Source organism: Dinoponera quadriceps, unplaced genomic scaffold, assembly GCF_001313825.1.
Source record: "Dinoponera quadriceps isolate SergipeBrazil2010 unplaced genomic scaffold, ASM131382v1 scaffold533, whole genome shotgun sequence".
NCBI lineage: Eukaryota > Metazoa > Arthropoda > Insecta > Hymenoptera > Formicidae > Dinoponera > Dinoponera quadriceps.
Window position 1 is genome coordinate 985,225 of NW_014554780.1, and position 13,775 is coordinate 998,999.

Sequence of the window (13,775 nt, forward strand, 5' to 3'; positions counted from 1 at the left end):
ATTGATTACTCTTATATGATTACTATATATTATGGTTTATAATCGTCAAATTTAAAGCAGCTCAATACGTTCTTATGGAATTTATTCACAATCATATTTATAGCCTATTATGCAAAATAATTATTTCATAAATATAACATCTAATTTTACTAAATTCCAATATTATATATACAATTAGTTTCATTTTCATGATTAGAATAAAATTCACAAGTACTTAAATATTTAACTATCTTATTGAATATTGAGTTTTCTTTATCTTTCGTCATTTATCTGTAATGGTTGTAAGTAATGCGGAAAAGCAGCAACACAGCAAGCTGTTCCGACAAGAAACAGATTTATTGCTAGGAGATATAAATGTAGTATCGTTGAATAAAAGTTGTATTCCTGCAATATAGATAATCTCTGCGCGTAATTACCGTGTGCAAGTTAACATACGTATCAGATAATTTATCGGACTGTTTAATTACTAAAGATACTGCCCATCAGCATCTTGATGTACGTGTTTAATCCACTTTCTAAAATCATATTTAGCACGACACGAAAATTACCTTTGCTAGACGTAATAATCTCATTTCAATATTTCCAAGTTGCGACGTAGTACGCCATAAATTCATAGTTTTGAAAATGACGCGATTATGTAAATCCACGTTCTCATCATCGGTTGTATAATATTTTTTTTTTAAATCGTCTCCAATTGTCCACATGGGACATTGTACGCTTTTAATGATAATAATTATTTAATAATAATTTATTTATCTAATAATAGTCAAAGCAATAGAAGAAAAGCATCCTTTAATCATGAAACTTTCGGCAAGTTAATCCACTCGTATACTTTCAAATCGCGGGAGAAATTGCGACGAGATACGTCGTGGATCGACGTGGAGCTTTTCAAACGTCGATTGCCTTCGAGTCCGCAAGTTAGAGCTGACACTAAATTGATGCCGAACTGGCACGTTCGTCGAAGAAATTGAACCTGACCTTATTACAGAAGCAAAGTGTCGATGGACGACCAGCTTGATCGGGTGAATAGATCGGATCGAGACGAACGAGTCGTGCCAGCCACTCCCTCGACTTGGCCGCGGGCGATTGGCGGCGATCGATGTATCTGTCATTCGGACACGTCAACAAATGCCAGAAACTTTCTTTTCGTGCCACAAGTACAATCTCGATGTGGCGCCTAGCCGAATATTTATTTACTCTGCCGTGCGCGACAGAGAATGGAATTGGCTCCCACAAAGGAGCCAATTACGACAGGTTACAAATCGGCGTGAAATCCGCTTGAGTTCCGTTCAATTAACCGCTTTCTGTTGTTAATTTGATTCAATAACAATTACGAGTATATTGGTAATTTTACTGGAATGGAACATCATCAATAACTGTCATTTTACTACAAGTGTCGCTTTCAAAAGAAAATTAAGTGTTCCGAAAGTATTTATAGACTTATTCTAGCAAAATGTACATTGATGTACTTCAAAGTGGCAAGATCACCTTTAAAATTTTAATCGTGTCTATCCTAATCGAAAAAAATAACTTTTTTTCCGATGGACTTGACCCATATAAAAACAACAAATTTACTTATCTTCAACAATTTTTATCTATGATAAAAGTAAACTTTAGCCTATATCTTGACTGATATACAGTTGGGACTTTTGCTTTACAAAAAATAATGTCACCTGGTCACCGCTCATCATTCCCCGATGGTAGATGGAAAATAACCTTGCAAAATACACCTTCTTAATTGATTGCCTCACCTTTTTATTTAATTAATTAAAAATAGTAACAAAAAAGTTGAAAAAACAATGATGAGATATTTGCCAGAAGTTCAAATCGTTGAAAATGATGATTCCCATTATGGTATGATTTACCGGGTGTACGCCAGGTGTCACTCAAGGTAAACGTTCCGATTATTTTCCGGGAAAAACGGCTGGTTGGAAAATTCTGATTTTAGCTTTTTTAAAGTCCTTGGATCCCAATTACTCTAAAGTGGTATTTGGATCTCAATATTTTTGCAGCCTGACCCGAAATAGGTTGATTTGTATATTAGAAGTCTAATATTTCTAACGAAAGTAGACTGACGAGTCAGAAATTAGATAACAGACGGGTTGGAACGTTTCAGCCTTTTGACATTTATGTAAGCATTATTCTAGAGAAAAAAGGACTTTTGATTATTGCTTAGTGTCAAAGTTCTAAATATGAACTTTTGAGTGCGTGAATTGAAACCTTATCCTTATGTACAGAGTGTCTGTCATTATGTTCTTCATCCGTCATATATTTGTAGTTTAAGTCAATATAAACGAAAAAGCCTTGTACTATTTTGCAAACAATCACGCAAAGTTAGTTATTAATTATTGAAAATGACCATGTATATAGGTTTGAACAATTCTATTCACCTTTTTTTTTTTCATTGGTTTACTCGCATTATGATGGAATTTCAAGGATGATAATCTCAATCCCGAAAGAACGAGCTCTGTTCGCTGCAAGCGGATCGAGAAAGCTTCCCGTAGATCGTTGCAATTTATGGCCTTTGCAGCGACACGAGTCGCGAGGCACGATCTCTTGCAGCATTAAAGAAACACCTACAAAGAATACAGATTATCTCGAAGTGTGTTTCTTCATATTTGTCCTTTTCACGCTCTATTCGAGATAATCTCCACGACGAAGTAAATATATGATTTTTTCTTGTTCGTCGATTTTTCGGGGCCACGGAGGTGCTTTAAATCCGCCGGCCCGCGACCGGTAAGAACCAGACGTAGAAGAGCAAAACGAAGGAAAACCGGGATCGATTTTCACGGCCGTCGAGACAAGAGACCGACTTTCCTCGCACGATACGGTGACAAAACGAAACGCGAACGCGATAGAGCACGGTCGTGCAGGGTGCCATGGCATTCTTACCCGCAGCACAAAGTGCTGTGGGAGTCCGTGTCTTTACTTTCACTGCTCGTGGTGTGATCTAAGATGCGTTGTCCCCCGTCGCAACCTTCTCGCATCCTAAATGACCGTTGGAGCGATCCGACGTGGTCGCGAATCGGGGCAAACGAAGAGCGACCGCGAGCAGTCCGCGAATGCCGTGCGAGCGGGCGCGATCGCGCATCCCTCTCGATCCCGATCGATTTGTTCCGGCCGCCGATCGGACAATACCTTTGCCATTCCCGTTCGACGGCAAGACCGTTGGAATTTGAATTTACATCGCGCCGGGCGAAGACGAGCCGCGGATATTCCAGCGTGGCATAAATTTCACGAAACCTGTGTGTATGGCGCGGACAGCCGAGATATCGGGAAGGAAAGAGGGAGATAGAGGAACAGCGAGAAGGAGAATCTGCAACTGCGAGAAAACGGTGGGGTATATGCGGCGCCAATCGTCTCCTAAACTACAAACGAAAGGGAAAGGAAGAGTTACACGAGGAGCTGCGTGTCTGTCCCCGTCCACTCGCGATTCGATCGAAGATAATAGAGAGGGAGGGAAAGAAGAGAAGGAGAGAGAGAACAACGTCGATTGAAACTCGGCGATTCCTCTCAGATGGATTTCGCGTGGTGCACATACCGGTCCTAGAAAATCACGTGACTATTTAATTACTTAACACGGTTATGCAAAGAACGATTAGCCCACACAACATTCTCGGATGGGGATCTTGAAAAATTAGATGGGAGATTTTAGCGTCACAGGTGCTGAATGGGTTGCTAAAATACTGATCGCGTCCAAATAACCTAATATTTTTAGATAAAGTAAAGAGGGAAATTTTTAAGTCGCGCATTTTCCTGTTCGACGGTTGCTTGAGAGTGACGTTATTGCATTCCGAGAGAAAGAGAGAGAGAGAGGGAAATAGCCATTGGTTATTCACTTGTAAAATATTTATTCGGCGGCTCACCACACGTTGCGCGTGTTTGCGAAACAAAATAATATATTCGGAAATATCGTTAATTAAACGAATGATATACATCGCCGTCGCCGGCATATAAAATATTCTGCAATCGATGCAAAAAGGTGTTTCATTACCCAACGCCGCCGGTTCTTCTCCAAATCGTGACCTTTAACGCCGTTCATGAATTCGATGCATCTCATATCAAAATTCTCTTTCCACAAGGTTGCCTGCACCCAAATTCTCAGTTTTTCAAGCAGGAACCGTAGAAAAATGTCAATTATCATATTAATCATCAATTCATTGTTCTCTTACATTAAAATATAAAATAAAATTGGCACGAGAATTTGAATAAAATTATAAATTATCGGTCGAAAATTGAACAAGGAATTTATTTCTCTCTGAAATTTACATTCTACTTCATATATCTTCTATTATCTTGTATCTGGTATTCACATATAGAGAGATAACTAATTCAAGCACAGACCGCTAAATTCATTGATATGCTAAATTCGCATTCCTCCGTTCCTCTCGGCATATAACAGATATGACATCACACTCTCACACACACGCGCGCGCGCACACACACACACACACACACACACAAACGCCTCTTAATTACATTAATAAATGATGTAATGTAAAAAAAAAAAACGCGTAAACAGATAGAGACAAGCGCGTAATTCGCTACTTGACTCGCTTCCTTGCCGGCTTGGCGTAAGCCCGGCGTAAGTCCGCGCGTTCGCCGACAGCATTACGCGGAGGGTGAGTGTGCGCGTATCATTAAGAATATATCGGAGTCACACGTACGCTATTGCGGACGGCTTGTGCACGGGTGGTTGCTGGCAGAGTGAGAGTGCCATATATATAGAGAGAAGGGGAAACTCGGCTCGGCACTCCAAAGTACACAGCCTCCGCGATTGCAGTGGTGTGCTTTCTTACGGTTCCTGCCACCGTCGCCGCCTGATATCCATTCCTCGCCGCGGCCTCGCGCCCAGTGGTTAACAGCCGGCCACAGATCGGTGCTTTCCGCACGTCGCAGCCGCAGAAGGGCACGACCATCCGCAGGGCCAGCCAGAATTCTCGGGCGGTCGGCACCATGAAACTTACGTTGTTCACGTGAGTACCGCACGAGCCGTTCGTTGTAGAAGCGAGAGCCCATGATTTACAAGATCCAATTTTATACAGGAGGTCTCTGTGAGGTGGCCTTTATAAATCACGGACCCGTCTCGCTCGAACTCTTTAATTTCTCTTCTCGGCACCTAGCAAACTTCACGGGGCATAATTAGAATCAGCGGACTTCTTCTTCTTGACAGTGTTTTCCGATGTTTATCATTTTGTATAAAGCTTCTGTGCTTCTGTTCAATGAACCCCTCCCGAGTCGTGAGTCGTTCGTATTTCTTTTCCATGAATTTCGGCCGGGGAAGGTGGCGAGTTCTTATCGCTCCGTTTATTTTCATTTCGGACTTCGTGTAAATAGAGCGTAATGTTCTATGGGAGAAAACTCGGAGTTCCTCCAATCCGAGTGTAAATAGATTAGAGATCAAAACGCGACATCTGCCGATATCAAGCTTGCCTTGTAATTTTGTTGGCTGTATTTCGAGAGAATTAGAAAAATCTACTTATCCTATATAAATTATTCAATTGCAGCCGTCACAAAGCAGTGCACTTCCCAGACAGCCCAATATCCAAAATCGGGACATAAGATGTCTTTTAGAGGTCTCAAAAACATGTTAAAGACGTCTTATATCACGATATCTTAAACACGACTTCAAGACGTCTAAAAGACGTTTCATGTCCCGATTTTCGACGTTTGTGCTGTCTGGGTTGAATGTAACATATTGTTTAGCTCTACGATATACCATCCAGTGATTCGAATATCGAAAGAATATGACGTTGACAAGAAACAGTTACGAAAGGAACGTGGTTAGTAGCGTTTAACGGTGGGATTGTTCACTCGTGTATTGTTACTTCGGTCAATTCCGATTGTAGATTATCCACAGATCACCTTTAGGTGGCTAAGTCGAGTAACTCCAAGGCCGATTGTATATTCGCGATCGAAAGTTGTGTATACCCTACTTACGTCTTTTCCAGGCCTCTAATGCCTGTCATCTGTTGCCTACGTCATCAAAATCACTAACGCCTTCGTGAATTGCCGCTGCTGATAACTTTCGATCGCGCCGACCGATTTGCGGCGTCTAATGGCTAATATATGCCAGATTGTTTTGTAAATATTCCCGCATGCGTTAAAGATAACGTATGTGTGTCGCAAATCATGAAACACGTGTTCCGACATGCAACAGGTTATTTAATCATTACGTTTCATTAAAACGTCGCTCATTGGTTAATTCACGTTGCGCCCGCGTCCCACAGTATTTCGATTAGATTCATATTCGGCCGAAAACGCGGCCACGAACGAAATATTAATAACGGAATGCAGAGAGGCGCGTTATGCAAACACGTTGCAGTAGCTGCTCGAGCTATCCTTTCCTGGTCCTGACCAGGAAATTGATTAGAAAAGCTGCGGCGAGAGCGAGAGCGCATAACGGTAAATATTGAGACTGATTAACGTGCATTTTCTTGACAAACGAGAAATGAATAACACGTTGGCGTCATCGTGGTTTCTCCTTGACATTATTCTAACGAGATGTACGCTGTATGAGGTGTCTTTTTAAACCTCCTGTCATAAACCGGTAAAGATATGAAAAAGAAGAGAACATTTATTAATGTCGAGGCGAGCCTCCTTAAGCGCGCGATAAAAGTATCAAATGCCGTGATAAATTTATAATAGCGAATGATAATCAGAAAAGAATAAGCGTGAGGATAAAGAGAAACAATATGAGAACGATGGGGGGAAGAATGGAAATAGGGAAAACCGAGAGAGAGAGAGAGAGAAAAATGAAGCTTAACTCGAAAGAGGAGGAAGAAGGAAACTTGGAGAGAGAGAGAAAATTAGACGTGAATAGAAGAGGGAAGGTTTATCAACTTCGAAAGAATGTCGATACCTGAAAAGGCGGAATAATAAAGGAGAGAGAAAGAAATGAAAGGCGGGGAAAAGATTTCTAACGGAGAACCTACGCACAGTAGATTAATGCGAACGTAATCGCTTCCTTCCAAGGCGAAGATCCAAGCAAGTTCAATGATCCCGCGTCACGACGGAGCTGAGAGCGGACGATGAATTACCTCGGCGGAGAATAGCGGATCAACTATTGGGAATGTATGCTAACGCGAAACCATAACGCTTCGCGGTCCGACGGACAGCGAGGATTACGCTCATTAATTACGACCGGTGACTATTCTCGTTTACCGATAAACTGGTCCTGGCTGATGGAAGAAAAGGTATCGCTGCGAATTCCACAAATGAGCAAATCAATCGCGCGTACGCGGCTTCCTTCGCGTTTCATTTTAACTTTCCACCAAGATTTCTAAATTAATTATGGTGACTTGGAAATACACACACGCACACGTACATAGGGCTCGACTCGAAAGAGAGATGCATCGAAGCATCTGTTCACGAATTCTGGCGGAGCTACGGCCAAGTTTGGGCATGTTGTAACATATTTCGAGGTAACGTCTGTCGAGAATTGAGGACACCACGAGACAACGACGATGACATTGTGAACGATACCCGTTCGTAAGCTGCCTAATTATACCATATTCAATGCGCGGATATCAAGTGCGATCGACGAGTAACGTGTCGCGAATTAAAGAGAATTGATTCGCGATTAATTCCCCGTCGAACAGTACGCACGCATGTTTTTTTTCCCCCGGCGGAACGGGATATTACACGCACCTCACATGGCCAATCTATTCGCGCACACAGACGATGCGTTAATGAAAGCGCAGGTAAAAGGAATGAATTAATCTCGAGCGCAAATCGACCTTGCTGCTCGAGCGCATTACGCTTCCGCCGCCGCGTGTAAAAGTTGCGAAAAAAAACTTAATGAAACTCCAACCGCAGCCGAGGGAGAATCCAGAAGAAAGGAATCGCGCGGTTTCTCATCTCACTCGTTTACAAGGGGATAATTACACTCACAGATACTCCGGAGGCGTGTATTTTTAGAAGACGGATTGTTGTTATCCTCCATACATTGAAATTCATCGACACGTTCACCGACAGACGGGAATAGTCAATGTCATTCGACGGCTGCCGAGTGTGACAGAACGTCGTCACGGCCGTTCTGGTTTCGCGAGAGAGGTATCGAATTCGCATGGTTTTCGCAATCGCGCCGAGTATTCCGACGGCGAATCTATCGATCGGGATCGCCGACTCGGCGTCCCTCTGTGGATCCCTCGAAATTTCTCCCCCTTTCTTCCCCTCGGCACACCCGTGGGGCCCCGAGTTCGGCTGGTTTTCTTGACATTTGTGAGCCGCCTCACGTATGAATGTCCCGTCGTAACGGCGCGGCCAATCCCGAGCGGCGCGCGAGTTGCACGAGAGCCGAGCAGAGAAAGTGAGTCCCGTGTACGTGAATGTCACAGGTCAAAATCCACCTGGTGTACGCGGATCTACCACGAACGCGCGCACGGCTCGGCCGTACGCAATAATCGCTGCAGCGCACGTCACGAGTAGGATCTCTCGTCCTCGGATTCCTTTTTCGATCCTGGCGAAAGTTGCGGCCGGGCACCGTCCTGTGCGCGCGTCCTGCACGAGATCGCCCGACTATCACGGAAAAGAAACTTTCGGCCCGGCTCGGTTACTCCCCTGCGAGAGACGGAAGGACGTAAGACCGAAAAGAGCTCCCTTTTCGGAAGAAGCCCGTTAAAGAACCGTTAATGTAAATTTCAATTCCCGACATGAACGTGAAACGCGCGGGAGAAACAGTTGAATCTATTGGATAGCGAACGACCAAATGCGTTGTGATCGAAGGAAAAAAGAATTTCTGGTTCTTATGGCCCAAATTCGGTTCTCATAAACAGAAATCCCCTTTTCCATCGGCAAAACGTTCGGTTCGTTCACTGTTTGATAAATTCACTCGAATTTCATTTTCCGTGTGAGAAATCATTCCTTTCCAAACTTATTGCTGTTGTTAAATGTCGAGGAAATGCGAGATAAATATTTAAAATCAAATTAATTCGCGAATTAAGTTATGTGTTATACATTTCGACTATACTTTATATCATAATATTTGAAGAAGATCCTTTTTTTTAAAACAGTGGAAGCGAACAGGTGATTTATAAAGGTAATAACATTAGAACTGTATGAAATATAAGAACTACCTTTTGTTTCTAAATTTCTAAGGCAACAGTCGTGTACTCTCACGCGCCAGCTTCCAAGTTTTCAGCAATAGTCTGACTTGCAATATTTCGCTGTTTCTTAAGTGCAGCCTGTCAATTTAGTCGCCGCAAACGCCATAAACTCGTTTCGCGACGGCGTTACGCCGTAGCTTAAATTACGCTCCTTTTTTCGAGCGTGAATATGCCCGTAAGCGAAGATTGTCGTAGCCTCTATGCGATCCTTCGGCTTGCCGCCTTCCTCTTTCTCGGCTGAGAAAATCATTTTCTAATCTCTCAGAACGTGCTCTGCATATGCGTACTATAAATCGCAACTGTCTCCAAACAGTGCCGTTCTTCCGTAATCCGTAACTCCAACAACGTAAAATATAAACGCAAAGGACTATTTACCGCAACTGTTACATCACCTTTTATATAAATACTGTTACATTATTCCCGTTGTTCTAAAGTTTCGCACATAACATAGATTGCAAATTACATATTTCCTCTAACAAGAACACGCTATTTTTACTTACTTCAGAAATGTCACGATTGTATGTTATCCTTTAAAAGCGTCACTTCAGTATAATAATACGGATGATTCAGTGGAATTTATTTAGGATAATTTATGTGGAAATATGTTCGCGCAGTGATCATAAAGTAATAACTATTTTACGGATGGTGAAGCGAATCACAAGAACAGCCGCTAATATATGAAGATTGCAATGCGCGTAACGTATCCTTTGCAGAATATTAGCCCTCTGTATAATAGCCGTCAGCAGATCAGCCGAAGAGGAATATGATTACGAGGAGGAGGCGGCAGCACCGGTGACGCCGGCGCCGACGAAGCCAGCAGGTGGTCGGTTGGGAAGCCTTCTTTCCTCGAGAGGACGTGTCAATGTAGCAAATGTAGGAAAGAAAGGAAGAGCGCCAGCGGTGAGCTTAACTTTCTTCTTTACATTATTTCTTTACGAATCATTCATGAAGAATCTTGGATATATTTTAATCATCTTGATACTTCCGCACAAACTATGTAATCACTATATAATAGTTAATTAAATGTTCGACATTTAAATCTATATTTCAAAAGTAAAATTTGCGAAATAATTTCTTCAGGCTCAATCGACGACGTCGAAGCCGGTAGAACAGGAGCCCGAAGAAGATGAGGTGGAAGACGAAGACGTGCTTGAAGAAAATGAAGAACAAGAAGCTCCTACGACAACGACCGAATCTGCAAAGAAGCTTCGGAGCGGTGGCGTCAGACCTTTCAGGTATCCGCTTAATGGAATCCGTAAAGTTAATTTATATATTGAATATTTCCTTGAGAAATAAGTAACAGGTACGTAAATATAATTTCAGATCAAACGAGGATCTTCTGGCTGCTTTGAAGAGGAGAAGAGCCCAAACCGGATCTAGTAGTCACCCACGAGAAACCGCCGCCACGCATTCCGCCGTAGAGCACACCACAGCTAAGTCGAAGTAATGCGTAATATAATAACGGGAATATCGCCATTGAATGTCATAAATCGCTAAAAATAAAAATATAGCGTTTACTGCAGATGCAAATTTTTATTAGCGCTTTAAATGAACGATAAACGTTGGTTCGTGCTGGAGCCTTCCCGGTAAAATGTCGCTGACTGGCAATAATTGTATTTCAGAGCCACCACGAATAGTCGTGCCAAGGCCAGCACAGGTGGCGAAGCAAGATCGACAGGACGCGGCAGGTTCGGGGGAAGAGGAAAGACTGTTCAGGAAGAAGTCGAAGAGACCCAACAGGAGGAGATTCAAGTGAGACCCAAAACCAACTCCTACCGCAGAGGAGGTCGATCATAAGCCGGTTATTAAGCCGTGATGAGATTTGACCAAACTCTTGTTGACTTCTTAGAAACACAAATCGATCGAATTCGACGAATTATCGGCGCCCAGAAACCGTCTCTCTCTCTCTCTTTCTCATTGTAAGGTTTCAAGTCTTGTTCAAACGACCTCGTCGAGTTCTCGCCGCGGGTTGAAGTTTCAATTTCCGCGCATCGAGACTTCCGATAACATAATTAACACTAAATAAAGGATCGTTATACACTTTGGGCACCAGTCATACCGAGACACTTCGTCTTTCTCGAAGAGCTTCCTTCGTATCTCGACGCATGTCACTAAACTAAAATCTATCAAGGAACAATTGCGCGAAGTGAATGTAACGACTATCACGAGAGGTGTTAATCAGAAGGAACGAAATAGCCGTGTCATGTTCCCCTTTCTCACCGAATCACAACAGACGCGTGCGTCGAACGAAGAGATGATAAAAAAGTGATGTGTACATAGCAAAATACTGCCGTCCATCAAATACCTAAATTATCTAATGTATAAATGTAAATTAATGTGACAATTAATTAATGTGAACAATAAAGTTTCTGGAAAGCGACTCCGTTCCGATGTATTCTACGCTGTCTTTCGATCGTTTTCACGATATGAAGCATCCGGTTAAAATGAAATTTTATTACTAAACAACTGTAATTATGTTATTCGGATGTATGAAAAAGCGGAAGAAAAATTTTATTGGAAATGTAAGCTTGTAAGAATCGAAATTGATTTTTGCACGATTATGAGTTTAACATATGATTCCCTTTTATAATGTATTTCTAACATTTTTTTTCTTAATTTTCATAAGATATCTACTAATTCTTATTTATTTCTCTACATAGAATTTTTACAGCTAAGTGGTAGAATCGATTGAATATTATGCATATAAATAGAGATACACAAACGGCTATTTTTAGCTATGACTAACAATGCTAGAAAAAAAGTCAAGTTAGTCGATTATATCTAATATGCTTCTCTAATGAGTGTAGATGCATCGTTGTACACGATTTATTGCGAAGTATTATAATGATTCTCTCTTTTAAATAGAAAAAAAATATGATGTCCTATTGTTCACCAGAACAAAGGCATGGCGCATTGGAGGCGAATGAACTCTACCGCGAACTGCGTCGTCAGTCAACCATAAAATTATACTTACGTGACAAAAGTTACAACACAGCCTTCTGTTTTTGCATTAAACATAAAAATACGTACGCGTGCGGTGAATGAATTTCAATATCGTCAAATACGTCTCTTAGCTAAAAGGAGGTTTCCTAAATCGTGAATTCCTAGTTGATACTGCTCTCTCTCTCTCTCTCCCCGCATAAGAAAAATACAAAGTCTTTGGGAAATAATACAGACTATCGTAAAATTTAAACATGAAAATTTATTTGTAAATATAACAATAGCATAGTATTTATATAAACTTACGTTGTTCTTTTCACTTTGCGATAAGATAAATCCACGCAATCGCTTTCCGAAGAACTGCACAAATTTATTATCTTTTTATTTCTATATATGTACACAGAGAAAAGGATTTCTTTGGATTTAATATATATGTTTATTTAATTTAGGTTTTTTCATATAAACAATATAATTTAATGTCAAATATCATTTTGTTTGAATGAGAATGTTGTTTCGCTAGAATGAACCATGTTATTTGATGGAAAAAAACAATATTATATAAAAACAATATTTAAGAAAATAATATTTCGTTCAATAAAAAAATTTCCTTGTTTGTTCGTCTCAATTAAAGAAATTTTATTAAATCCAATGAAATATTTCCCTTGGTGTGTGTATTTATATATGACATTTTCTTGTTACTTCATTTCTTTAAATAGAGCCTTGGGAAATAAGAATACTGTCCGCTTTAAATTTTGAAAAGCATCCTCAATAGACATGTTCGTTTTCTAATTTACCTTATCGGCACCGTTGATCGCGGCGTAACGCCTTTTATCGCCCCGTCATACCTTGCGGGTACTCGAGCTGCGAAAAAATAATGATGCACACCTCGCGGAATGTGCACGCGGGAGAAACTCCCGAAGCTCGGAATGTCGGAGGCGTTCGGCGCGTGCACTCCCGCATTCTTACGTCTCGCATTATGCGATTGTGGCACGAGAAGTCGCGCATGTTACCTACCACTCCCGAAACTCCGAAAGTTCGACGCAACCGACATCATGGCCCACTTTATGGCCGATAAATAATTCAATCACGACCTCTCAACGAGCATTTAATTCCTTTCACCCCCGTCGAAATGTCCTCCTGCGCTCCTCGAATTACGGTAACAAATCCGGTAGTCGTCGAGAAAAATGTGCCTCGGTGAGAAAATACTTGCTTTGATAAATGAATCGACTATTATCTAAGCAAATTCACAAAAGGAACAATATCGAAAAGTATTCTATTCAAATACCGGCGATTTCCTCTTCTGCGTTTTTCAATCACACGCACATTATTAGTTCATAAATCTATAACAAGAAAGAATATCGTACGGTTGATATTGTTCGATTTTGCGAATCTCGATTCATTATACTTTCCGAAAAACTCCCGCGGTGAGCAACAGCATAACGAGTCTCGGGCAGAAATAATCCGAAAGCAGGAAATTACGTTCGATCGCGGTTAATTACGATACGCATCGCCGGCTCGTCAAACATTAATCGACTTGTCAGCGTTTAGACAGTGTGACCTATGGACGAGTGTAATTCGTCCGCGAGAGCGCTGAACTTTAAAGTTCATCCTCGACTGGGTCTTGCCGGGCGAGGCGCGCTTATAGAGAAGATTCGCGGTTTCGGCTGTGTGTCGTCCCGCGCCTTGCAACCTTGGATCGATCGCAGCCGCGAGATCGGGGCATTACAG

At 41.6% G+C, this 13,775-nt stretch overlaps 1 protein-coding gene across 1 annotated transcript; it reads left to right on the forward strand.

Moving 5' to 3' along the window:
* Positions 1–4,703: 4,703 nt before the first annotated feature.
* On the forward strand, positions 4,704–11,487 carry LOC106741788 (ABC transporter F family member 4). The gene is made up of 5 exons (XM_014614105.1): positions 4,704–4,976; positions 9,821–10,007; positions 10,188–10,342; positions 10,431–10,550; positions 10,730–11,487. Exons 1-5 carry the CDS (start codon positions 4,957–4,959, stop codon positions 10,902–10,904), a joined length of 657 nt encoding a protein of 218 aa, XP_014469591.1. The 5' UTR covers positions 4,704–4,956; the 3' UTR covers positions 10,905–11,487.
* Positions 11,488–13,775: the final 2,288 nt, after the last annotated feature.